The 26,970-nt window shown below is 42.2% G+C and overlaps 3 protein-coding genes across 4 annotated transcripts; 2 read left to right on the plus strand and 1 right to left on the minus strand.

The window, feature by feature from the left end:
• Nucleotides 1-310: 310 nt before the first annotated feature.
• LOC130700222 (uncharacterized) lies at nt 311-17,598 on the minus strand. 2 transcript variants are annotated; one of them, XM_057522246.2, is made up of 8 exons: nt 17,366-17,598; nt 15,156-15,422; nt 6,386-6,478; nt 5,128-5,262; nt 4,882-5,046; nt 3,619-4,679; nt 3,390-3,555; nt 311-3,295 (listed from the first exon to the last, which is right to left on the minus strand). In XM_057522246.2, the coding sequence occupies exons 2-8, from the start codon at nt 15,336-15,338 to the stop codon at nt 662-664; spliced, it is 4,437 nt and encodes a 1,478-aa protein (XP_057378229.1). In that variant the 5' UTR covers nt 15,339-15,422; nt 17,366-17,598; the 3' UTR covers nt 311-661. The 2 variants fall into 2 exon arrangements, with proteins under 2 accessions (XP_057378229.1, XP_057378230.1); XM_057522247.2 differs by lacking the exons at nt 15,156-15,422; nt 17,366-17,598 and adding an exon at nt 9,392-9,532.
• Nucleotides 17,599-20,773: 3,175 nt separating this feature from the next.
• Nucleotides 20,774-23,357, plus strand: LOC130700231 (uncharacterized). The gene is made up of 5 exons (XM_059496553.1): nt 20,774-21,476; nt 21,555-21,922; nt 22,095-22,404; nt 22,492-22,687; nt 22,776-23,357. The coding sequence occupies exons 2-5, from the start codon at nt 21,692-21,694 to the stop codon at nt 23,257-23,259; spliced, it is 1,221 nt and encodes a 406-aa protein (XP_059352536.1). The 5' UTR covers nt 20,774-21,476; nt 21,555-21,691; the 3' UTR covers nt 23,260-23,357.
• A 1,871-nt stretch (nt 23,358-25,228) lies between these two features.
• On the plus strand, nt 25,229-26,169 carry LOC130700520 (uncharacterized). Its single transcript, XM_057522569.2, has 3 exons — nt 25,229-25,404; nt 25,493-25,708; nt 25,947-26,169. The coding sequence occupies exons 1-3, from the start codon at nt 25,229-25,231 to the stop codon at nt 26,161-26,163; spliced, it is 609 nt and encodes a 202-aa protein (XP_057378552.2). The 3' UTR covers nt 26,164-26,169.
• The last annotated feature ends 801 nt before the right edge of the window (nt 26,170-26,970 follow it).

Here is a 26,970-nt window from a genome sequence, read left to right on the forward strand (position 1 = left end):
ATCTTTGGTTAAATCGAGTTTCGACACTCGGATGAGCAATCACAAAACTACCACCTCCCCTTTTTTCGTTGGTGTGTGACTTATTAGCGGTTTTTCCGACTTCCTCTTTTTTTCTAACAGCCGAAGCAACAACATTCTAAGCCATCTACCGGCAATTAATTTAGACTTCCGACACCTAGCGGCAAATTATTTACCTTTGTTTAGAAATACGACGTTACGCAGAAAGCAACGTTACGAGAGTTCTGTGTGTTTAACGTAAACAAAGTCATTGGTTTTAAGGCTTAAAAATCACACTTAAAACATTTCTGTATAAGAATACCATTTTCGTATTATATTTGTCTTAAACATGCGTTGATGTACATAAAAGATATTTTGGCACGTTATGTACAAGCAAAAATGTGAGATACTCGAATTCCATTATCGAAACTAACACTATTTCATGAAAAATTAAATCGTCATAAGGCAGAAAAAAAAACAAACAAGCAAACAAACAAATTTAAAACACCGTTGCCTGCCTGAATACAAAAATGAGCGCAGACAGTGAGTGTTAAAAGAGATCAACCAAATAATGGATTAATATCTCGAGAGTTGCCAAACACAAGTGCAGATTCAACAACAAAATACTTATAATAATAATAGCTTCAATGTCCCATTAGCGAAATCATACTTTGGGCTGGAAACGTTGCATGTAAAACTGACAATCGGAGCAATATTGGTAACTGGACGGCACTTGTTTCTTCCCGCACAAACTGCACGGATTATATCCGCCATTATTCGATTGAAGGCCAGCCCCTTGTGGCTGCGGCTGCCACGGGCCGGATTGTCCCATTTGCTGGGGTCTATTCTGATCCATCGGATGCTGTTGCGGGTAATTTTGTTTAACCGGAGGCTGTTGCATCATGTTGTTGTTACTAGCGCCACCGTTTTGCGGCTGAAAACGTCCTCGGGCATGATGCGGATACTGCGGAGGCGGGGCGTAAGATGGCGGTGCTCCAGAGCTGGACGGAGGCCCAATCCTTTGGCCCATCATGGGTGAAGGTGGAACGCCGTATCCGGCTCGCATTGGCTGCGACGATGATTGTTGGTACTGTTGGTGCTGCTGTTGATGGTAAGATGGCGTTACTTGCGGGACGTAGTGCTGAGTTGGCTGGAAGACTTGGCTGTTGGCGGGCAATTTTTGATACGGTGGCTGTGGGGGTCTAGCAGCTAAAGATTGACGATCCACCTCATCCGTTCCGTTAGAGAAATTGGGTGAAACGAGTGGCTGAGCGACGTTCGATTCCGGTCGCTGGCCATCTTTGACCATCTCCTGCTGGTAAGCGGAGCGGAGGACTCGCTGGAGGATGGGATTGGGGACGTACGTCTCGTCTTGTTCCGTGTCCTCGGCCGTCGAGACCAAAATGACTTGGTCGCAGAAAGTGACGCTCTTCTTCTTCGTCTGGCCGTCACCCGATCGTCGCTTGCGATCCAGGATACCGGCCGGAGCGGCAGGCGGGAGAGAGGTGACTTGAACCTTTGGCTGGATTTGGCAGGCCAATGGCTGCGGAGGCTGCGATTGCTGGACACGAGGGGCGTGATCGACGACATCGCTTGAAGTCACTGGAGAGATCTTCACTTGTTCGAAACGAGAAGCCAGCTTCCGGACAGACTTGTTGATAGTCTCTTCCGGCTGAGTCTCAGCTACGGGCTGGGCTACGGGCGTCGGTATGGACACGCCCATTTTCTTGTTTTGCAAAGTACTTTGCAGTTCTTTTAACCAACTATTGGCCGGGGCAGTAGTTGTGGATGGAACAGCCGGAAGCATCGGTGCCATCGGTGGTGGCATATTATTTCCAGCACCGAGGATCTCCTTCCGCTTTCTCTGCAGAGCTGCTAACAATCCACTGGGTTCGTTGTTTGCTTCTTCTTCTTCTTGTCTGGGAGGTTCGGGATCGCAACTGAGCAATTGCAATTCCTGTGGCGGAGGAGGTGGCGGGAAATCATCACTGGCTTGCCGGACGTGCTCGACGACCGGATAAGGCGGAAGCGGATCAAATGGAGCACCGATACCCAAATCACTAAGCGTCCGTTCGTGATGGATGTCGGCGTGCACCGTGATTTGACTGTCGGCGTAATTGTCGTATTGCTGTTGCGCCGGTAGAGGCGCTGGAGTCAAATGCGACGTCTTGCGGACGGGCGGAGGAGGAGGTACTTTATTGGGCCCCATTTGCTGCTGGAAATTGCGGCCCAAACTGGCATGGAAGCTCCTCCGCATCAGCTTGCTCTTCTCTAGATTTGGATTGCCAATGTCTTCCATGGGTGGAGGTAGGCCCAGTTGTTCGTCCTCCTCCGGGTCCATCACCTGCTGGTCATGGCCGTCTTCGTCGTCGGCTCTGAGGTCGGGCAGACTTCGGTTCTTCCTCTTGATGAGGCCGCCCATGAGGAGCCTCCGCCGGATTCGGTGCTGTTTCTTGCCGGGCGATTGTCTCGACGAATTGTCGCTCGATCCGTCGCCGTTCATCACTTCCAGGTCGTCCTGCGCCACGCTGGCCACCGACGGAATGGGCACCGGTTTGCTCTTGTTACGCTCCTCACTTTTGGCCCTCTCGCGCCTCATCATGACGCCAGCAAATCCGGCCGAAACGGACCTGCCTTGCCTTTCAACCGGCTGTGGTTGCTGTTCGTCTCGCGAGATGGCGTTGGATGACGTGTCGGCATCGCGCAGCATTTCGGCCGCTTTCTTGCCCCTCTTCTTCGGCAGAGTGGCGTAGATTTCAATGTTTTTACCGACGCTGCCGGACTGGATGTTAGACGAAGACTGCGCCGGCCCGGCCGCAATCGGAGGCGGGGCCTGAATAGCCGGTGGCGGCTGTTGTCGGCCACTGCGATTCGAATCTCGGCTGCTCTGACGGCTGTGCCTCGGTTCGTCGATGCTAGGCATCACAGCAACGCCATTGTGATTGGCATTCGATCCATCATAGAATCCGGCTGACTGACTGGCTTGTAAGAGACGCCTGTGGAGGCTCCTGCCTCGCATGACGCACGTGTTGTGCTTCATCCGGGCAAAGACGAGCGTCTGCGGATTGTTGTAGGGCGCGTCCATGGCGGCCCGGCTCCGCTGTGCCGCCGATTGGCACAAATTGAAAGCGGCTTCGAGGTCGCCTTGCTCCTCTTGGACTCGAGATCGTTCCAGCAGGTGGTCCGCCTCGAGGCAGAGTCGCTCGCATTCGTCGGCTCCGCCAGCATCAGCCGGTGGGTACGGCCCAGGGACTCTGGTCTGCCATCTGTTGTTTCCGCCCTCGGGTATCTGTGATAACTTTTAAAGAGAAAGATCGAGCCGACAGGTTAACATCTTTATAGCTGCATTTTTAATCATTTCGTTATGTACGCTCAATTTATGTTCTTTCTACCTGGAGAGTGTGTTTCAAACTCTGCTGCAGCGGGTAACTGTCGTTGGACGATAACGAATACGAATCGTATCCAGGATCGCCGTGAAATGCGCCCAGGTGTTGCGGCAATGAGTTCGGGTCGCCCGGTTTCGATGGTGAACTGTTCGTCGAACTGCTACTTTGCGGCCTACAATTGAATGCAATATTAACATAATGTTTTTAATGATGTTTTTTATTAGTTTTTTTTTACCTTTGATTTCTGTTCATCATGTACAGGTAAGGATTATCCATAGACGTGCTGGATGATGAAGAGGCGCTGTTTCGATCGCCACTCCAATTGCCAGAGTCCCTCGATCGTGGCATATTAGCGCCCGGGAGCATGGCGATTTTCAAATCGGGATCCGAAGCCGGTAAGGCGGATTGTTGCTGGGCGCGCAGAATGGATTCGACCGTTTGCCTCTGGATGTAGACGGGCTCGTGGAAAACTTCGTCGGGTTGATGGAAGATGCCCTCCAGATCGGATATGTTTTGATAATCTCGGAAGTCTTGTTGTTGTTGAGGTAACGGAGCCGGGCGTCTGTTCAACGAATGTTGGATGAGTTCCATGTTGGGCGTGATGGCCCTCCGGACATTGTAATTCTGCGGCTGTTGTTGCTGCACTGGCATTGGATTGGGCGTGATGCTCCTCGGCCTGGACAGCGATCCGTACTGATGAGGCCGTGGCTTGGCTCCAACGGGCGTGATGGCGGATGGAGCCGTGGCTGTGGGTACGGCGGTGCCTTCCGGATCGGCGTAGAGGAGCAAAAGAGGCTGAAAATGTCCCCTGCGGCACTTGTCGACGACGTGCTGCCAATCGGGCCCCACCTCGCTGACGGACGCGTCGTCAAAGTAGATCCACAGCTGGAGTTTCGTGTGGAAGAAGAAGGTGGAGTAGTGTTTGCCGTAGTAAGTGACGACGCCCACAAGACGGTGGGTCGTCATCTCGGCCCATCGCGAGTCCGTCACCGATTGGAAAACGTCCCTCAACTGGAGACTGGTGCCGACCAGAGCAAAGACGGACATGATGTGGTCCAGTTGCGGTCGCTCAGAGTCCCAGACGATGCCGACCGAGACGATTTGCGGACGGTTCGTCAACGTCCGGCAAATTTGAATTTGAGCGCCGCAAGCGCTGGGGCAGTCTCGGATGTCGCCCATACCTCCGGCCTGTTTCAGCAGACGGCCAAAGAGGCCGGCCGGTGACCCCGTCTCCGATATATTGGCCGGCTGGCGTGCCTGTGACGTCAGAGCCGACGCCGAGACGTAATGCACCATCTGTTTAGGATAAAATTGGATGCTGTTAAAATATATCGGTTCATTGTGTTCGTTTGTCTCTCATCGATTCCACAATTAAGCTAATGAGATTGTTCGTTAGTCGATAGCCCTTAATGCCATTTGGATTCAAAAATGAGCGATAATGAGCGGGACTGAATAGACAATTATTTTGATATTTGATTTAAATAATTACGAGGCTAACCTGGGTGAAGGGTAAAGGCTCGGATGTGGCGCCGCAAGCGGCGCAGACGGACTGTTCCACCAATGTCATGGCGAACCGCTGATGAGGGATGCAGTGGCCGGCCGCGCACTGATCCTCGGCCTCGTTGCTGGCCAAATGGAAATGGATTCGCAGTAAAATGTTTTCCTATTTAAATTGTTTTTGTTTTTTTTTGCATGAGAATGTGTTTTAAAATAAGAAGATGATGTGAGAAAAAAAAAAAATTACAAAGCATTCGGCCGCGTCGTCCATGAAACCGAGCTGGAATCGTTGCTGGTTGAGAAATGTTTCGGCCAGTGCCCGTCGGAGCGCGTCCGGCGGCAGAGCCGATTCATGGCTGTACTGCAATTGGGCAAACAATTCCTATAAATTGAGAGATTTTATTTTAAATATATATCTTAAATCATTTGTGTGAAGAAATATGGATTATGAATCGATTGCGTAAGGACGATCGTGATTGCGGTCTGCGCATTCGAAGATGACACACCGATCGTAACCATAAATCTCATTTTTTGTTCCTTGGTTTTCCATTGTTTCCTCCTCCCCTCTCGAAATGTATCGAGAAATACACAAGATGGATATAAGAAGAAAAGACATGCATTAAAGGCTGATTAACAGCGTGACTCGAAGTAGGAGGGCAGGATGGGATCGATTACAAGAATTGCCAAGTCAAGAGACGTGATATCGTGAGCTTCGTGAATCACGATCGGTAACGCACAGCAGATGCAAATGAGAGAAACATATCCCATTACTCTTTCTCTCCCTTTTTTTAAAAGAGAGAGGGAAATTATACGTTTTGGGGAGGACGGCAGATGATTTCATCTGTCCAATGGCAGTAGATTGTCCAGTATATTTTAGTATCGGGCTTACAAATTACAAATGATCATCTTTTTTAAAAATATCGTATTTTTGAAGCTTAAAATTCGCTGCCAGGTGAATAGAAAAGAGGCCAACAACCCGCGTGTCTCTTAATGCATTTTTAAGAGGAAGGATGTGTTTTTCGTGCCAAGAGTGAACGATCGAATCTGTTCGCAGCCGCTGGCATTCAACAATTTTTTATACTTCAACTCTTTTTTTTTTTTTTGACCGAAAAAAAAAACTTGTAATTCAGAGCGGCTTTTCAACATTCCAAACAGCGAGAAAAAACGAATCGGCATCATTGTTATGATTACGATTGTTTGTCCCGCGGGCTGAAACCGTTTAAAACAACACACCTCTCGGCGCACTGGCTAACTTTTTTTTTTACTATTATTTCTTTTAAAAAGAAAAAAAGATGATACGTGAAACAGACGGCCGAAAACATCGTTCATTCTTTTTTTTTATGAGGGTTTTTTTTTTTTTTAGCGGGAGTCATTTGGAAGCAGAAGCCAAACCCACCGCAAGAGAGGAACAAAAAATTCTTTGAACGGGAAAGAGATTGCATCTTTTAAAAAAAACTACAAAGAAAATAAAATATACAAAAAAAAGTATGGAGTTTTAAACATACCTTGAGGGCGCAAAAGATGCACGATTCGCCGAGGCAAGCGTGACCGGTCAGGTCGCGGAAACTCCGTCGGAAAATATCCAAATGCCACAAAACCTAAAGTACAAAAAAAAAAAAAAAAAACGAATTATTGAAGTTCAAATCTTTTGAAATGAAACGTAACGGGAGAAGTCGAAAATGATAAGGTATAATCAATCCGTTAAGGAAAGGACACGGTCAGAAAATGATGACGTAACCGCAAGGCGAGACGTCGTAATGTGTGGTGATTTTTTTCCCGATTGTTTTTTACGCTCACGAAGAGACCAAGTTCCAGTCGAGTGACCGCAACACGAGCACTCAACCAAAATAGGCCCTTATTCCCCACCAACATTGCGGGGCCCCGTTTACCACCGCACGTGCGGATAGTCAACGTACCGGAAATTAAAACAAAAATCACGACCGTCCACACACACAGACCGCAAATAGTCGTTAGTTTTTATGGCTGCTAGCTATCATCGCAAAGAATAACTCTTTCTAAATTTTCGTTAAATATAAAAAGAACAGCATTTTTCTTTAATGGCTGTTTGATAAATCAGAGAGAAGATCTCCTGCTGTGAAAGAGGGTGTCTCGTCTGTCCCATTGTAATTCAGCTCACTACATTCCTGAAAGAGGCAAAGTTCTCACGGATCATCTTGCTGGACAAAAAAGAAAGAAGCTTACATACACACACGTTATCTGATTGCAGACGGGAATTCCAGGCGGTCAGCATCTACCGCGAAATACGGAATCATCAAAGACGTAGGGGCGTCAAAGGAATGCGATCCTACGTACGCGATAATGGCGCACAGGATGATGCCACAAGAGCACGTAGATACAAACAATGTCTATAATATCTCTCCCCTCCGCCTCCCTCGGGCGTTTCAAAAGAGGACCCGTTCTTTTGGAAATGGTTTTTAAACATTCCAAGAGCTCCTCCCCAGGTTCAATTCATCGTGTTCCAGGGTTTTTGTGATCTGCGTACCAAATGGTAGCGCAGCTGCTACGTTTTTTTGCGGTAGAAAAATAATATCAGCAAAGACGCGTGAGAGGATCGATGTGCGGGAATGAAGAAAAAGGTCTTTGGGGGTAAAGCTTAAAGAAAAAAAGGGGGGGGGGGGCGTTAAGAGGTCGCAAAGGTCGTTACTACAAGAAAAGCGGGAAGATGAAAACCTTCCGATTCCCACCGATATTTCTCACGCTCTTTTTCTTTTCCGCGGTATATTATGTATTTTATTTAAAAATTTTTTTTTAATATCTTCATTTTTTTTTCCCTAAGAACTTTTATTTTTCTAATTTGAAATTCTGGATGATGTCACAGAATTTTTATTTCGCTATTTTCTTGTGTTCGGAGGACTGGAATATTCAAATGGATACAATTAACCTCTGCGATCGTTTTAGAGAGAGAGTACCGTGACTCTTATCATTCGGTAAAATGGCTTTTAATAGAAGACAGGTCATTGAGATCGTATAAGCTCGTGTAAACGCCGATTCCCCATCGAATAATCGATGTTCGATTCAGCCAATTCACCGTTCACGGACGTCAATCTTCCGGTTTAAAAAATAAAATTATTCCTTTCCCGTTATGAAAAAATTTCAAAAGGAGGGAAAACTGTTGGTCTCCTCCCCCTTCCAAAAAAATTGTCCCACCCCTCAATGACAGTGAATAAGAGATATACGCAGCACATTATAATCACGCTTCATCCGTCATAGTGCACACAAAAACACGTTGGACATGCTGGGAACTAAAAGGAAAATTTCTTATATATGGGAATTCGGGCCGGAAGAAGCATCCCTATCATCATAGGATGTTTTTGATATTTACAGACGAACGAGGGACAATGAGAGAAGGACAGGTAAGAGAGAGAGAGAGTCATGTGGAACTAAACTGGGCGCCATGATGGAATGATGAGGAGGGGGGAAATCGTATAAGGAAGATATTTCTTTTGTAATTATTCCCCCCCCCTCTCTTTCCACAATTTTATAATAGTAAATCGAATCGCAATAGAGGAGCAGGTCCCATTCATCACTTGGTTAGACTAGAAAGTGTTTTTTTTTTTTTTAAATAAAACGATTGCTGAATGTTTTACACGCCAACTTGTGAACGCAGCGTTTTAAACAGAATGGGACGAGCTTTCGAAATCACGAAACCGTGAAAATTCGGGAAACACATTTTTGACGGCGTCATTTGTATAATAGTTTTTTTTTTTATAAAACAAAACAAAACGTCTGCTGAAAAAAAAAAATCGAATGTAAATTCTTTTGTTCCCGTTTTATTCATTCCCGTTCTACCGGTGCGTAATTCGGTCACGCTGAAATACGACGAAAAGAAGATGATAGAAAAAAAAATGGCTATTTTGAATATATGGTAAAGAGTCGAGTGACGTTGATCCATGAGCGCGATCAGTAGCTCAAATTTGAACTCATTCAGAACGAAATGAACTGCGCATCAAGCAGGAAAATCAGGTGAACTAGCAGAAGCTCAAACATTTAGGGCAGGTTTTTCCTGATTATCCACCGAATTTTAAGTGTCATTTATTTTTTGGGGAAGAAAGACGTGTGACCCAGTGAATCAACCAACTCCAGGTCACATAAATCTATATATGTACATTTTAGAAATTTTTTTAAGTAGGAAACAAAATGTTTCTTTTTTTGTGTATCCAGGAACGCGTGACGGTTCTGCTTGAAATCGCACTGGATTTTTGTGTTAAATTCAATATTCCCTAACCATTCAGACATTGTTTCTTAATACCCCGCTATCAAACTCTCGTTGATTATTCACGGATGATTTCTTCAAACTTAATCGTTTTGTTTCTGAATAACGTACAGTGGCCTAACGTTAGCAAATGGGATTCGTTATACAACCGGAAATGTCAAGTACTGCTTCATCCTTTCAACCCCTCTCATGTTACGTATTTTTTAAAAGAAAAAAGGGGGACATGCACGCAAAGTCTAACGCACGCACCATGTCCAAAATATACAAGAAATCAAACCTTGGTGACTTGGAAGAGCGGATGTCGTGCTATATTCCTTTCGAGTCTCATTTTTCTTTGAAATATTCAAAATCGCCGTAGATGAACGCGATTTGAAACGTCGTGCAAGAAACTCCACTGTTTCACGATATGCTCATAGAGTTAAACTAAAAGCGGAATCACGTTGAGGAAAATACACAACACATGATATCGGCGAAAACGAGCGGTCGGAACTGATGGAAAGGGGCACTAGGTTCACCAACTAGGCACAACCAAACTGCGGAGAGCCTTCTCCGACGGCCAAAGACAGGGCGGGTGAATTTGAACTTGGCCTCAGGGCTAGACTCACTTACGACGGGCTCTGATTGGGCACTGCTCAACAGGGGAAACAAAATGTGTATACAACAAGAAGAAGAAAAAAAAGGTATGCCGCCTGCGGGCATTACACCTTTCCTTAACACACCTGGGGACCCCGTCCTATTTAAATCTTTCTCTTTTGCTCTCCCCCTCTCCTCTCGCAACGAGCTTTGTGTCTGATTGCCCTCTCCATTTTTTTCCCCCATTCCACGAGCTTTCATCCCACCTTTTTTTTTCTTACGTCTTTTCTTTTGAAACGGCAGGAGGGAGCGCGCGCAAACGTCGTGAGTCACGCAAAGACTCGGTTTCAGCAACTCTTTTCTTTTTTTTTAGCCAACAACTCACACCGCTGATTACAATCATTACAGCTACTTAAAAAAAATAATGTTGATTCCGTCGCAATAAATTGCATCGGCCAAAGATGTTCAGCGGCCGATAGTCAACGTGTTTTTTTCCCATTCGTAAATCGCACCCAATTTTTTTGTTTTTAAAACAAATTCATACCGAAATTTTCATTATTTCTTTGAAGCCAAGATCCGCCTGTTTGATGGCTGAGATTTTTTTTTTGTCGACAACTTAATAGACTCTTGTTTTTTTAAAGAAAACCTTTCAAAAATTGACGGCTACATTTTTTTGTTCTATTCGTCGCCGCCATTTTTACTCGAACAAAAAAATGTGTTTTTTCCATCATCAGATTGCCATCAACCCCCCACATGCGTACGGGTAATTCTATATCGTTTGGAACGAGTCGAAAACAATAGAATCTTTCTTTCACCTGTATACACTGGCGTCTCTTTCGAGAGAAAAAAAAAAGATCCGCTCATCAGATAATTTAAAAAAAAAAGAAAAATACATTTTTCGAGTTAGCGCGCGCGATATTCAAAAAATGGCTGATTTATTGACAAGACGGTGATAAAAATCGTATAGGCTGGAATATAGATTTCCATTTTTTTTTTTTGTTATCGCTGTTGGTCTTAACGTAATCACGCTCGCGGAATCGATGATGCTGGTTAAATCCATTTAAGGTAAGATAATTAAATTTTAGAGAAGGGTTGAAACAAAAGGGGATATAGGAAAAAACTGAATGCGCGTTGTATAAGGTAAAAAGCGATTTCGATTCGAAAAATGCTCTAGGTGGCGACCGAAAACCCCCTCAGGAGCAACTAACTGTCGGTCGTGACGAGCCTTTGCGTGGCCAAAGACTTTGAAACTCGTGCGGATGTGTGCACGGTAATCGAGTTTCCCATTTTCTTTTCGTTTTTTTTGTTGTTGTTGTTGTTTCTATGTGTCTGCAACTTGTGACTGAATGAGAGAAAGTCCTCCCCTCAAAGAAAAACACGTCGGCCTTAATGACATTACGATGACAATGTCTTTTCTTTCAATGGCCCATCGTCTTCTTGGGCAGATGTCCAACACTGACGGGCAGCTGAAATTTTTTTTAAGGAGTTTTGTTCAAGTTCAACAGGTCATCGTCTTTATTCTATTTACGTAGCTGGGATAAAGAAAGAGTGTAGGTGAAATAGGAAACGCGTATTCTGCAAATGGCGGTAGTTACAATAGACGCACGCCGTCGTGTTGAAAAGGAATCAACAAAAGGTGAAGAGAAGAAGAAGACGAGAAAAGAAAGGAGCGTGTGCCAGATGTCCATTTTAGACATTCGGAGACTTATGATGTCCCTTTTATCAACTCGTGTGCCTATGTATATATTCCTACCCTCCTCCTTGGGCTAATAAGAGAAAATGGACGCCGGAGACCAGAAGGTCTGCCATCCTTGCGGGCTTGTTATTCTTTTCTTAGAGGGAGTTTAAAAAAAAAAGAAGAGAGAGACTCTGAAAATAACCCCCTCATCTTGATGGCGCGAGCGCGCACCATCTTGTACTCGTCGTGTGGTCCCTACTCAATCCCCCCCCCCCGATCCAATTACAGGTGGAACAAACACACACGTTCACCCTCTGTTCTTTTGATTATTGCTTTTATTATTTTTTTTTGTTTTGAAAAGGGTCGCAGGTACCGATCAATTTTAGATACGCACCTCCATTTGTGTCTTACGGTGATATCGAGGTCAAAACAATCATCATCTAGACGGCCCATTTTGGCTAGACTTCTACGCAGACGGGGATGGAAAGATTTTCAGGTGAGATGGAAAAGATTTTGTATGTTGACCGCTAGATGGCGGTAGAAACCGTGAGCTTTTCCCACCTTTTGTGAACGCACATAAAAAGGGAAAACGATCAGTTGGTCGCGCCCGGTTAGTTTTACCTGTAACCCCTCCCACTTAACCTTCTACTTCCATTTTTGGAGGTACAAAATTCTTCAGGCTATTTTATAGTAAGTCGTAGTAAAAAGAAAAACGAGAAAAAGGAGGGGAGAATTTTTTTTTATAGTTTGACAGCTTCAAAATGCAAGCCATCTAGCGGTAGCGTCATATAACTACGCATGAATTTCCTATGTTGATGGCATCTATCAAACCCATCCGACATTACGGCTAGAAAACGAAGGCATCAAGTCACATCAAACAAAAGACCAGACATCCCACCTCCCACCTTGAACCACCGAGCAATACAAAAACAACTTTTCTATTACAAAAAAAAAAAAAACAGAAAGAAAGAAAAAAAAAAGAATAAAGAAAATAAAAAATCCACCCAAACGCACCAAGACAAAACCATCTGTTAAAAAAAAAAAAACGCGGAACTTTTTTTTTTACGACAATCTCTTCTAAAGACATCATTTCTTTATCTTTTCATCTGTTTAGAAAAAAACAAACTATAGTTTTTTTTTTCTTCTGTCTTTGTTTATGCATGTGTGTGTTTTTTTTTTTCGGGTAAACTAGCAGTTAAAAAGAAAGAAAGGTTCTGGCACTTTAAAAGGCGCGCGCGTGTTTAAACAACGTCTTGCCCCCTACCATCTCGTTTTCTCGGAGCGTGAGGGAGGAGTCGCTCGTTCGCGTGCAAAGCAGCTCGCACAAGAAAGGGCTTTGGGTAGTATATGTATCCTAGATAGGTAGGTGTACATCTATTTGTGTTTGTAACTGGCAGTCCCAGGTAAATATTGACGTTAGCCGCAACACCCACGTGAACGTCGATGACATCAGCCGGGAGAAGCCAGAAAATCGTAAAAAATAATTCACGATCTCTCTCTCTGCTTCTTTTTCATCTTTGTTTAGAGCCCATCCTTTCCAAGAAAAAAAAGATGGAAATAAAAAGGGTCTAATTGAATAGCGACCGCCTGCTTCTTTTATAGGCGACATTTCTGCTTCAATTTTCAGTTTCGGGATATTTTTTATATTACGTTCTACCGAAGCAGAAGAGAATGCAACATCTTCTCCCGTGGTCTTTTTTAAACTAAAAAAAGATTTCTTAACGAGCCAACAAAAAAAGAATTTTCGGGAATCAGCCGGGACGCCCAGAGAACGTAACAAAAGAAAAAAGAGAACGAGGCAAAACATTAGAAGAGAATTAGATTCTCTATGTGACCTCTACATTTGGTAACAAGGAGAGAAGAAAAATGAAATAACCCAAAGGCCATTGTTTCGAAAAAAAGAGACTAGAATCATTATGAAAACCAAAAACCTGAACATGAAGAAGGAGAAAGGGAGTCTTTTTTATATTTTCCCTGAGGAAAGGGGAATACACGTTCAAAAAAAAAACCAGAATAAATTAAAGGTTGCGTCTATTCTACACGTACAATACTAAGAGAGCTACAAATGCCCGTTGCTTATGCGTGTAACTCGATATTCAAATGCACAAACGAGCGGCCGAACGCAAAATAAAAGATGAATATTCACACGCACATAATTTAAAACAAAATATATATATATATACGCTACCGGCGCTGACTCACAAAACAAAAAGTCTCGCCCCCTTAAAAAAATAATAATGAGCTAGTTCTATTCGCGCGGACTTTAACGAAGTGTATAGTCATGTATAAAAATCATCTTTTATAGCCCCCGAGATGCGTCTCTCAGACTGCACACAAAGCAAGAAAAGAAAATGAGGCGAGATCTTCAGTGCGTTAAAAATGAATAGCGAAGGGCCGTGACTCGACAGGTTGGTCTACGACGCCCGTCCCTTTGAATGCGTCCAACAAAAGGCAAGAGATGAAGTGTAAGAGAAAACAAACGCTAAAGATATTCTTCCCCGTCATGACAGTGAAAAGCTTTTGAACGGAAACGGGATTTCTCCCTGTTTCCCCTTCGATATTCAATTAGGTGGTTAGACTAAGAGGAAGAAGTCTTTCCCCCCCCACCCTCTTGCTAGCCACATGGCACCTCTCCCCTACCTGTTGGTACACTTCCACCTACGCATCCGGTTTACCTTTGTGTCTGATTCAACTTCCTCTCGTCAACCCTCTGTTGCAAATCCCCCCCTTCATCCGCCTTTACATCCCACGAATAAACATTTAGATTTAAAGTTGGGGTTTCGAAAAATTCAAATGTTGACCAATTAGGGCAAACATCGAAATGCAAATCATTCAATAGGGAAATTTTTTGAGAATAAATATACAATTCTTTTTAACGAATGACCTCGCAAGTCCCGTTAAAGACACACGCCATTAACCACCTGCGGGACTGTTTGCATCGGCCCCACCTTTGAAATGTACACAATCTTTTTTTTTTCGCCATAAGGTGAAATGCTGATGGCCATGTTGTACTCAATCCCCCATTTCAAAATAAAGCGTATTTAAATATTCTACATCTGTTCTCGCCAAAATATACGAAGGACAAAATTCGTCGGAACGTGTTTTCGGGCACGTTTTCCAGGTGACCTGACTGTTTGAAGAGAACATGAATTTTTATTTCGCCAGAGGATTAAACAAAAAACTAGATTTCCAAACTACTAAAAATAGTTCGATTTTTTTTCTCTCTCTCTTAGCTTTTAATCCGCGCAATCTGAGAAAAGTAAGGTGTTTCCTCAGCCGTAAACCCTAGAGAATAAAAGAAAACATTCCCAGCTGAAAAGCTTATCAGTCGAAAACGCACCTGGAGAGAATATTTTCATCGAGAAAAAAGCTAAAAAAGATTGAAAAGTAAAATAAAAAAAAGGGGGGTGAGAACAGGGCCATTTGGGTGTCCTTAACAAATTTTGAAGAAAAAAGAAACAAGGCCGGTAAAAAAAAACCGACCAACATAGACTTTGGTCACGTCCCGAAACACACCTTGACAAGTTAAGATTCTGACAGCTGTCCCTGAAGTAAAAAAACAACAAACGAATTCGAAACGGAACCGAAATGGGAGACACTTAAAGTCGTGTCAAGTGAACACACACAAACTCCCCGAAAAAAAAGGACGTATATTACATACGTATGTGGTCACGTAGATCTTAGAATCTAAGACATTCCACCTGGGCGTATGTGTGTGTCGTCGTCAGTAAATCAGCGTTGTATATACCCGAGAGGGAAAAAATAAATAAAGAAAACTTTTGAGACTGACCTGGACGGCGCTGTTGAGGAAGCAATTGTTTTGTCCGGGAGCGTTGAGGAGACCTTTGGTGTTTGGAGCAAAGATCTGATGATGATGATGAGGCGAGTGCTCGGTCACGCGGGCTTGCTGATGTTCAGATGTCTGGCCGTATTCACGAGAAAGGGTGGCCATCGTTACCGGTGAAGGAGCCATTTTTCTCTTTTAAAATCTCCTTCGATGTATGATTCCTTGAAATTCGTTTTTTTTTTTATGTTGCTTGTGTTATTTTCAGACAATCTGTTTAAAAAAGAAATGCGTTTTATCAATAACGGGTTGGCGTTTTTGTGGTGTTCAATAGCACATGACGTCAATTCTTGTACTTCGTGACCGTGCAGGAATTTATACATTTTTTTTTTTGCGTTGTGTCTTAGGTGAATGACACGTTTCTTTTTTGTTTCGTTTAAGGAATTTTTTGGCATGACAAATATAAAAAGAAGGGAGTTACTTTAGGGCTAGTTGGCAAAATACTTTGAAAGATGGCGGCCGTAAAAAACGATCGATGGAATTATTGTGTTGATGCAATGCCAAAAAGGTCGCTGGCAATAAAGTAAAATACGATATCACGTCATAAAAAAAAAGAGATGCCTATCTCATTTCCATACGAACGTATAGATATATATATTTTTCACGTGTCGGAGCAAAGAGCGAGATGGTCAGATCAGGTAACTTCTAAACAAATGTGTTTCTTTCTTGTTTGATTTCTTTTGGGTATTTTTTTTAAGGGCTGTTTTGAATAAAGAGGTCAGTCCTCCATTTGGGTGACTCATTCTATTTGAACGAAATATTCTAAACGCTTCATTGTTTTATTCTGTCGGTGTTTTGGCATTTTCTTGTTTCGCCTCTGACCTCCACGAAAAACTTAATCAGCTCAATACACAAAAGAAGATTAGAGACCCTAGCTGGTTTTATTGTTCTTTCGTGGTATTTTTCATTAGTCTGATCGTCTAGGAAAAAAAAATGAATTGTCTTCCACATAAAAGGAAATTTTGGATGACGGTTCAAAATCTAATTAGAATCAAATTTCTTTTTACTCTAGACACATCAACAGATGGGCAAAAATGGATTTGAGATGGCTGTCAAGATTTTAGGCAGATGTCGTTCACTCCCACCTTAATCCCGTTTTCTCTTTGAACACAAAATAAAATGAATGAATAATGCATGTAAACAAGTCGTGAAGATGCACGATTTTTCCCGATTGAAAAAAGGGGAAATATTGAAAAAAAAATACTCGTTTTTTTTTCAAGAGACACGCGGGTCACAACCCGAGAATGACACACAATTCCAGGTAAAAAAAAAAAAAAACTTTAACTCTCTCTTCATGTGGGGGTGCCCTCATAACAGCTCATAAATATATACGATTGGCTTATATGAATGCATTTTTTTTTTAAAGGGGGTTTACAAAAAAAGGCAGAGAAAAACAATTCATTATAATATGCCTGTCCCCCCCCCCCCCTCTATTCGTTAAAAGAAAAAAAAAAGATCGTAAGGGGTGGTATATCATAAATGATTGGAACTCTGCGTGACTCGTAATAACTTTGGGCTCCGTGTCATCGATAATCTACCCAGCTACGTATATTCTAATATTTCTTTCATAATTTGTGTGAGAACAGTTATGGGAACCGAAAAACTGAAACATGAGAAAGTGTTTTCTTTTGGCTACTACAAAATACAGTCTAAACATAAACGAACCAGTCAGGCTCGGTTAGTCGTGCGTAACCATAGTGACGACAAATTGTTTATGAAAATAAAGAGGAGGAACGACTTGTTTTTCTCAACGTGAGAACTGAGAATGTGTAGGTGCAATGTAGGTACATTTTTTCAAAGCAAAAATGGCTCAGACTTCAAGGGGGAACGAGGGTAAAAATCGAGGGGGAGAGAGGGACCTTCCTGCTGAGTTTTTCTTTTTTACCTAGCACAGAGAGGACCCAAACATATATGGAAATCCGGTTGCAGATCGTGGGAAAACCTACGTGTTTTTCGTTTTTTACCTATTTCTTTCTGCATTTCAAAATCTGTTTCTTGGAATCCCCCTTTCTATTCTCTTCCATCCAACAATTGGATCCTTCCGAACAAATGAAATCTACCCCCTCATTAAGAAATGGAAACAATCAGAACTTCTGGGAGGGCGATCACCTCCATTGAAAAAATCAATTCAAAAACGAAACAAAAAAAATTCTTACCTCCAAAATCAGGATATTATCCATTGTCAATTAATCCGATTGCGATGTGAACATCGTGAAATGCAGCATGTGCACAGCGTTCTAAAATAAAAGGGCACCAAAATGAGAGTCGAATGCGTGGGAGAACGTGAACTGGTCAAGACGACGGTCGACAGTCAACTAAAGGCATCATGCACCTCCGAGATTGGTTCGCCCTTTCTTGGCGAGGGGCCCTTCGCGTCTCTGTCCGCATCACGTGACCCCCAGGCGGTTTCCCTCCCAATCAGGCACACAGGTGCTCTTGTCAGGGCGCCCAGCAACCGACTCCTGGGTTCCTAATGTTACTTTTTTTTTCTCTTTAAAAAATAAAAAGCTATTTCGTTTTTTCATGAAGAAATGTTTGTCCTTTTTTAAAAGATTGGCGGGATTTTCAACATGACGGCGGAAATGCCGTGATTGGATACGAAATAGAATGTGAGCGTGACCGTCCGACTGTGAAGTATTCCGGTTGTCGGCTATACCCTTGTCCATTGCGAAACGAGTTTTCTTTTTTTATTATTATTATTACTAATCTTTGTTAGTTGAAAATTGAAAAAAAAAGAAACAAAGAATGGAAGCGCGGGAAAAAAAATGGTTACTTGCATACGCAGTGCACATATTGAAACAAACTAATTTGTTCGTTTTGAATAGAAAATGAAGGCCGTAAGATACTGCCCGCAGCACTAGATGTCGCTTTGCGATTAAAAATTGTTTTTTTTTTTTTTACTCATTTGAATAAAAAAAAAAGGTTTTAAAACTTTTGTTTTCAACATAAAAAAAAAGTGATCATGCATAAACACTATTTGCATATCGGTTCAGGTCCAGTTGCGCGCGCGCGCAAAAAAACACAAAAACAAGCTCTGAAGAAAAACAAAAAACAATCTTGTTTGACCGTGGCGCCATTTTACCATGCTTTGCGATAACCCAGACAAAATGGCTGCAGGGTATTTTAAGAGGGTGGTGGTAAAAAGGAAGAGGAGGGTTAGAAGAAACACACCATGTATAAAAAAAAAAGGAGGAAAGGTAGACTAACAAAAGGGGGGAAGAAAAATCCCTATTGGCCTGTCTCAAGGACAAAGGCAGATGGCCGTCTTTTTTTTTGAAAAAAGAAAAAAAAAAAAAGCTTTTCTTTTCTTTTTTATTTAGCTGTCTACCACGAAAAAGAACCATTCCCTCCTTCATCTCGTTGTATTTCTTCTGGGGGTCTGTGTCTACACAACACGCACGGCAGCACACCTGAGTTATAGCAGTGACCCCCGAGGCCGGATGCTTTTTCGCCAGTACCTTCTTCTCCCCCTTTGTAAAAACTGCTGTGACGAGAAGAGGGATGTTTCATCCACAATTATGGTCCCTTACCTCCTCCATCTTGTTTTTTTTTTTTTTTCCCAAGATTTTAATCACGATGATTACTGACGATGGGATTCAACCCGAAAAAAAAAGACGTATCGCCTATAGATTGTTTTGATATGTTACGTAAGTCACCTCGTGTTGGTGTGGTTCATCAGTGGCCCTCTTGCGGTTGATTTGATTCCGACAGATGTTTGTCTGCTGCCCTCAAGATGATGAAGAAGCAGTTGATGACCAAATAAATACAAACTTTAAGGGTTCAGCAGCACGTGACTAAAATCGCCTCTGGTGGCACAATGAGGTCGTTGAACACAATCTCTTGGCTGCGAAACAAAAATATGAAAAAATCGCTCAATATCACATGACGAAATCAGATCAGAGAAATTGCTACTTGGCTACTGGCCTTTACCTATCATTTGCGCGTACTTGGCAACATTTTAGTGGGACACGTGCGCCATTACCTACCAGACGATATGAAGTGGGAGATTGTATGCCGTCACGGTCGATTCATTATGCGTCGATAACACGAACGCACCGGCTTAAAATAACGAGAAAAAAAAGGGTTCCGTATAATGACAAGCTCCAGATCACGCTCTATGCGTGAAACAGTCACGGATAAAAGTGATTTTTCGTTTAAAAAGGGAAAAAAATTATCTACGCAGCTGTAGAATACTGAACAAAACTGGTTCTCGACATACTCTTTTGAAAAGTCATGTTCAAATACTGTAAGTCCTGCTGTGTGCAATCAAATTCAATCAACCGCGAGAGTGAGGCCCATCGTGAATTTGAAACGGAAAAGTCAAGGAAATTCGAAAATGTGCTCGTTTCCTGCTAGCTGTTCAACCATTTTGTTTATTTCCAACATGTTCACGATGACGTTTTGAGAAGAATAGACTCTTTCGTTCAGCAGCGAAAGTTGAAAAAAAAACGTGACCCTGCTAACCCTATCAAATGGAAAAAAAAGCCACGGGGTAAAGAAGGTCCTTCTCTACATATACGGTCGTGTCTTGAATATTGTATACACACCCTTTCAGAGTAGAGTGGAAAGGTCATAAAAGATGATGACCAAAGTTTGTTTCCCTTTTAACGAGCTTTACCGGACTCTTCCTGGCGGAGCGAACAAAGTTCGCTTTTATTTTTACACCCATCACCTTAACCCATATTTAAAAAGAAACTTGAAATTTCAAACATAAATAGGTGTAGAAAATTTCGGGCGGCTCCCGAAAATATTCCAGATAGAAAATGAAAACGTTTTGTTAACTTCTCAGGGTTGATTTCCCGGGCTTTTTTTTCCCGCGAAACCTCATAAAAAAAAAAACAATCGATGTGGAGAAAATGCATGTACTAACTTTCTCGGTTGTTTGTCTTCCAGCTGAGAGCTTGTCTTAAGTTTTTTTCCTACTAAATTATCGTTCCGTTTGAAAACATTGGGGAGGAAGGGAGTCTTTAAGCACCTCACGAAGATTATTGTTTATCTCCCCAACAACCATCTTTTTTTTTTCTTCACGTAGGCTTGTAAATTCTTTTTTAATAGGATTTTAGTATTAAAACGAAAAGCTAAATAAATGTACTTTTAGCAGTAGCATGCTGATGGACGTCACGAAGTGACTTTTTACTTCTGCCTTTTTTTTCCTCTATTTTTTACTTATGATAATGTTGATAGACTGGAAAGAGCCAAAGTGCTAGGCACTTTCTATCTTGGACCAATCTTTTCATCCTCTAAAAAGACTTTTTCTCTTTGTTATTGTGCAGACGAGAAGATGCGAGGCGCCCCGTCAACTTCTTCTCTCCAATCCCTGTTTTTGGCCGAGGCAAACATATGGGACTCAACGAGTCAATTCCACTAAAAGCTGAAGTTTGATGACCTGTCATCGCCTTGACTCATAGGTACACCCCCTACTGTCTGTCGCAAACCATTTCTAATCTAGATCTGTTGCCAAAAAGGTTTGCATTTGTTTGTTTCTTGATGTTCCTCTTGATGTTGCAATCTCAAGTTGACAACAGATGGCGTGGAGGACTTGCCCAAGAAATGGAATTTGCAGCATTTTCCCTGAACATTCCTGGGAATGACATCCATTATTCGTGGCTAGTGAAATATGAATAAACATGAAGAACGAAAACGACAGGGAATAATAGAACGCGAGTTTCCAGTCACTACAAACTTATTCAGAACCAGCTCCATCGGGTGTCAACGGGTTTTTGTTATTGAAGACACGAAAGGACCAGTTTTTCAGCACACATTCCGCCATTGTTGGAATGTCGCTTCTGTAAGACGTTCGACATTATTTCATCCCCCACAAACATTCCACATTTTTCCTTTCCAAATCCAACCGTTTCAATAGAAAGAAAAGGGAAGAAACGGAAGCTGTTTTTGCCCGTTTCATCCATCCATCCGTGTAAACAACACACATTTCCCAACACCCGGGCTGGATGTGTGTGTGTTACACCATATTTACAATATGAATGGTGAGTGCTACGGGTGCACTTTAAGCGCCCGCAGCTTTTTCCCAGGCACCTAAAGCACCTGGTCTTCTTATAGTTCCAAAGAAGATATGACTCAAAGAATTGACCTTTCCCACACAAGATCCCTAATTTTCGTGCATCATTGCTATCTTCATCTGATGGCAGTCGACGAATTGAGCCATTTCTCTTTCTTCTACTTTGCTGGGAAAAAAACAAAAGAAACTTCGTGCACAACCACGTCCGGGCTCCATTCGATACAGTTCTACTATCATTATTTAGAAAGGTAAGCTTTAAACAAGACAAATGGCGTACACAGTTTTCTGAAATCATAATTTTCTAACTCTTTAACATTGAAAAATAGCTAGAAAGAGCTCCCCCTGGTTACGAAACGGTAAAACAACCGAAATTGAATCGTAATAAGATGGAGTTACGCCGACTAGAAGCAGAATTGAAACCGTTAAGAATCTGTTCGCTGAACTCAAGACAATAACTTAACGTATGATTCGAGACATAGTCGATAGTAACTGGAGCGCTAAGATGCTGTTCCGGAAGTCTAAGCAAAGGTTCATTTTTTTCATAACGGCAAAAATTGAAGATAAATATTTAGGGAAGAAAAAAACGGATTTGTTGATGGAGAAGAGGTCTTTGACCATCTCGTTTATATCGTCATTGACCGAGTTGAGATTGGCCAAGATGGAAGTGACTTACTGCATCTTTTCACCTATCATGGTATCGTATACATAGCCTTTCTGTAAAGTTGACTTATCATTTATCTGGAACCTTATTCTTAATGACGGGTATTTTTTTTTTCCTCGTATTTAGTTTTTTTTATCACTTTTTCCTGAGAATAGTTTTTGTTTTGTTTTTTCTTTTATGCTTTTTGTCGGAAAAAAAATTAAAGCTGATGTGGCTGCTGTGCGCCGGAATTGATGGGGTCGAGTCGGCTGGTAATGTGCCTCTGGAGAGGGCCATTAACATCGCTGGAATTCGCAGACCTCTGATGAAAAACGATCAACCCAATAGGATTTATCTCAGGTCTGATCAACGCTCGCCTTCACTACCCCTTCGGACTCATTATTATCGTCGTCCACCCTTACCGCCGCATCGTCGACAGCAACAACACAAACAACAACAACAACCGGGTTTCATAAGGAATTCCAACGGACGCCACCCACCTCGTCCGGCTCCCGTTTCCATCAACAATCATCTCGGTGTGTAATTCAATATCTTGACATGTATATTGCTTCAGTCCACCCCTTTTTGATGTTGCTGAACGTGCACATCATCTCTCAATATAGCATTTGCGGGCGGTAATCCCGGACGCGGAAAATTCCATCATCATTTTATAAACCAACGGCAGCAGCCTCTGAAACAACATCCCAACCATCAATTTCGGACCGTTAACGTGCCTACAAACATTCACTATCCGCACAATAAAAAGCCAACCAACAATCAACAGTTACAGCCCCCAAATCGCCAAAATTTAGGCATCAGGTACTATTCACGCTCGATAGATGGCGTTTGCTTAGTTTAAAGTGTCCTTGTTAGATGACGCAAGTAACTTACCACCAAACTATGACAGACAGCCAATTACAGCGCCTCCCTCTCAAAATCCTCATGGAACGTCTCCGGATGAATTAGCTACGCCTAATAAACAAAACACGATGTCGCAGGATGCACAAAATCTGTTGACACTTCAACTGGAAGGCAACGACTATTTGACGTACTTGTACCTAGCGGCGAACGAAACCCAACTGGAAGAAGTATACCTGACGGCGGCTACGAACGCGGGCGACACGGTGACTCATCCACCGTCAGATGATGACGACATCATTATTGGAGCGCCAAGCGTACATTTTGATCCGTATTTATCGCAAAATGAATCTTCCAAGCCCAAATTGTCTGGGGAGCAAAATACGGCGAATAGTGATGACCATTGGAAACTAACTAACGAAGGAGGAAAGGCAGCGGTCGATGAAAACGTGATCAAGTCATTAGATGAGGACTGGATGCCCATTTCTTCGCCTTGGGACATATACGGCAAAAAAAATCGCTCGTCCAATTAAACAAAGAAAACAATGTTCATCATTCCAGGAAAAAGTGTTAATGCCACGCAGTTCTCTTATTTATTTACGGAAAAATACATAATAAATAATAATATCCACTCATCGCCATCTAACGAGCTTCATTACAACCTCTAATATAAATGGTGCATAACCACCCACAGTATTTCGGAAAATGATAAAAAAAAAGGAGAAAAGGTGTTGTCCCGCATGACAGCTGTTTCGAAAGCATTCACGAACATTACGTAGCTATAGCGAGTTGACATATACTGGTCGTTTATGCTTAAACGTACCTTTCGGTGTAGATGCCAATCGCGTATTACGACAATGGAAAAATCGGTTGTAGGGCTATTACGGGGTAATTCTTCTCATGAATAAATATCTACAGACATTACGTCAGAGCACTTCTAGGAGAAATGTGTCATTGCATGAGATGCATCTGAGAGCGATGTCAATGTGTGTCTGTGCTGGTTTTAAAAACTGAATGGATGTCGTTTGCGGTCGACGGGTGTGGCCTACATAATCCATCAGCTGCGATATACGCACACCACACCCAACAACCGCTGTACCTGATGATCAAAGACCGAAAACCTTTCATTGGGAACCGACAACGCACAGCGTGAAACCATTCCAATGCAAATATAGGCAACACCATTCTTACATAGTATATCGCATCTATCTCTCTATATATAGCGCTAAAGTCAGTGTCATTCTCTATGCAATATCTCACCGTCACACACACAACACAGTCACTGATTGAATAGACACAAACTTTCACTCCACTACTCGAATACCTTTATATAGTCATAATGACTGTGTTTCTGAAAAAAAAAATGGCCTTTATCTTTTCTGCTTAGTTATCACGCACTAATAGCATATTATTATTTTTAAGGCAAAGAATTATAAACAACGCAAATTTGTTTTACCGAAAATAGACAGCCAATTGTCCATGCTTGTCTATTGTTCTTTCTTTGTTATGAAAAGCGTGACGTACAAATGATGACATTATCTATAAAAGTTTCACAAACTCATGCCCTGATGACTGTACTGTAGATTTTAAGCATATGCTAAACGGAGTATGACACAACAAATATTAAAAAAAGGGAACCGCATTTGAATTAGTCACACGTTCGCGCGGTAAAATCTCCCGGAAGACTCGCCAGCGTACCTCGAAGCGGTCTTATCTGAAACAATACCAATAGTTTAAAAAATATGAGCGTGTATATTTTGCATAGCTCGTATAAAGTGTCTGGTTTTAGGCATATGAGCTACAAAAAAATGTTTACAGCCAATGGCCATGTTGCAAGGTTTCTCCGAACACGTTGCTTGACCACGCATTCTATAGTCTATTACTATATTATTATTATAACCGCTCCCACTAAAAAAAGATGAAATCAGGTCAAGACCATCGAACGCTTTTTTTGTGCTTTGGTTTGCACGATACGCCAAAGTAAATGTTTGCCTATTTAATCGAATCATTTCCTGGTACCGGATGCAACACATTTTTCGCAATCACAATTTTCAAGTACGTTGATATACGTAAATGACAGGTATATGCAAATAAATCGTTTTTTTCTATAATAGACAGTCGGTTTTGCTGTCCCATTGACCTTAATGGTATGATGCGATTGAATAGGAGCCATTGCGGAAGCCGGATTAATCGGCCAAGGATAGTGTGATTGCTCATCAAAGACAGCAAGGTCGACGACGAACATTCAAGGTTAACAGTCTTCTTCACGGTATCATCTTCCATCGTAAAAAAACATGCAAACATACCGCACCAAAATAATAAAATAGCCAAACTTCCGTCTCGTTCTTGATTGGACGAAAGACTTCCGAAAACGCTCCCGGCCGATCTATGAACGTTTCCGCCTTCCGCAACACCTCGCAAACGACTTTGCATCTTGCCTATAAATATGCTCACGGTGGAAATGGCACCTTATCATTCTAACAGAGACTTACATCACTGAACATGGTACGACGAAATATCAAACATTTTCCTATTGAAACAAAAACAAAAAACAATCTTTTAACCAAACGTTTCCTAATTTTTATAACCGGAACACAGTTGTACACTTCCTTTGCAATTATTTTGGTCTTAACGACATTGGCCAACGGACAAGGGTTCTTACCCCTTGGGAAAATCAGGTGAGTCACGGTCCAATTGCGGTCACGTTGGAGTTAAATAGGAATCATCTATGATTCTCTTTTTCCTTTTTCCTTCTTTTAAATATAGGAAGGGTACACCTGAGGCAATGGACGGGCAGAGTAACGACGTTTACGAACAGATGGAAAGATCGAAACAAGTTTCAGCCCTTCCGGGCGGAATGGCAGTGCTCTACGCCTCGGCTCCCATTTTTTCACCGACGAGCAAAGATCCCGAAGGCGCTGCGGAAGTTTATCAAATCCTTCCAGAAGAAGAGGCCGTCCAGCAGGGCGTCAATAGCCGTCGGTAAAAAAAATTTTCTACGTTTTGTGATGAATTGGCTGAACAGTTTTCAGAACACACCGAGAAATGTGGGCTGAAAAATCCATAATTTTGCATAAACTGTTTACTTTTTCTATTTCCTGCCATTTGAAATTCAAACAAGTTGGAAGTAAGCATTTCTCACTATTTGAATTTCAAATATTGAGAGAGGGGCTTTCACCTATGCATCAGCTTAATCGAAAATATATTTTTGATGCCATAGCTTACTAGAAGATGCCCTGATTGAAATGGGATTTCCGCTGGAGGAAATCACCGAATACCGGAACGGCCGTGTAAGAAAAATCCATTCCAAACCTACCGATGGGCAGACGGAGGATGAAAGTTCAGTTGGAGAACCTACTGATAATGCTGAAGCTATCTTGGCCGCTTTGGCCGGGCCACTACCTTACATCCGTCGCGGCGCTTGGGGTAGGAAATAATTCAGTTTGTATGTTTTTCTTTTAAATTGCCATACCTGTACATTTTTTGCCATATGCTAAAACGGACAAATGCAGACTGTATTTCAAAAATAGCTCAAAATAAACGCATCATAATTTATATGAAAAAAAAAGAATTGCTTTGGAAATGTTGTTCACTCATTTTCTTATGTGTTGAAACATGCGAGATGATTCCTGTTGATTGGGATGGCGTGCTGAGGGCGTTATATAAATTGTCCAGTCTCAACGAAAAAAAATGGATGATGACAATCTTTTTCAAAACTGGCAATAATCTGGTCCCACGTATCTGTAAGGAAAAAGAGATTTGAAGGATGACCGGTCCACGTGAAACTCGTTGAATAGAGTACCCACCCGCACCTTTCACTCTCGATGGTTGATTTCAATCGTGACACACACTCGTATTTCTTTTAAAAAATTTTTTTTTTCACACCCTCAAGGTTGCAAGGCCGGTGTAGGTAATCCGAGATGAGCCGAGTCGAAAGTTTTTAACGGTCGGATTATATCCAGGGCCGTGAGGGGTGTTTTTCTTCTATTCTGTTAGCACATACATATACGAGAGAGTAAATAACAAGGAAAAGTTATTTCGATTTCAAGAACGCTTGGATGGAGCGGAATAAAACCATCAAGGCGAATTAATGACCGTTGCTTCACACTTATATCCATTTGTTGTGTAATTTATCTCCTGCGAAATAATGGCCGATCGAATTTCAAAGCACATCATCCGTTACTTTGATTTCTAATCAATTTGATTACACGCAATGATCTAATGTCATAGATGGAAATTGACTT

The sequence above is a fragment of the Daphnia carinata genome, chromosome 8, assembly GCF_022539665.2.
Source record: "Daphnia carinata strain CSIRO-1 chromosome 8, CSIRO_AGI_Dcar_HiC_V3, whole genome shotgun sequence".
Taxonomy (NCBI): Eukaryota; Metazoa; Arthropoda; class Branchiopoda; order Diplostraca; family Daphniidae; genus Daphnia; species Daphnia carinata.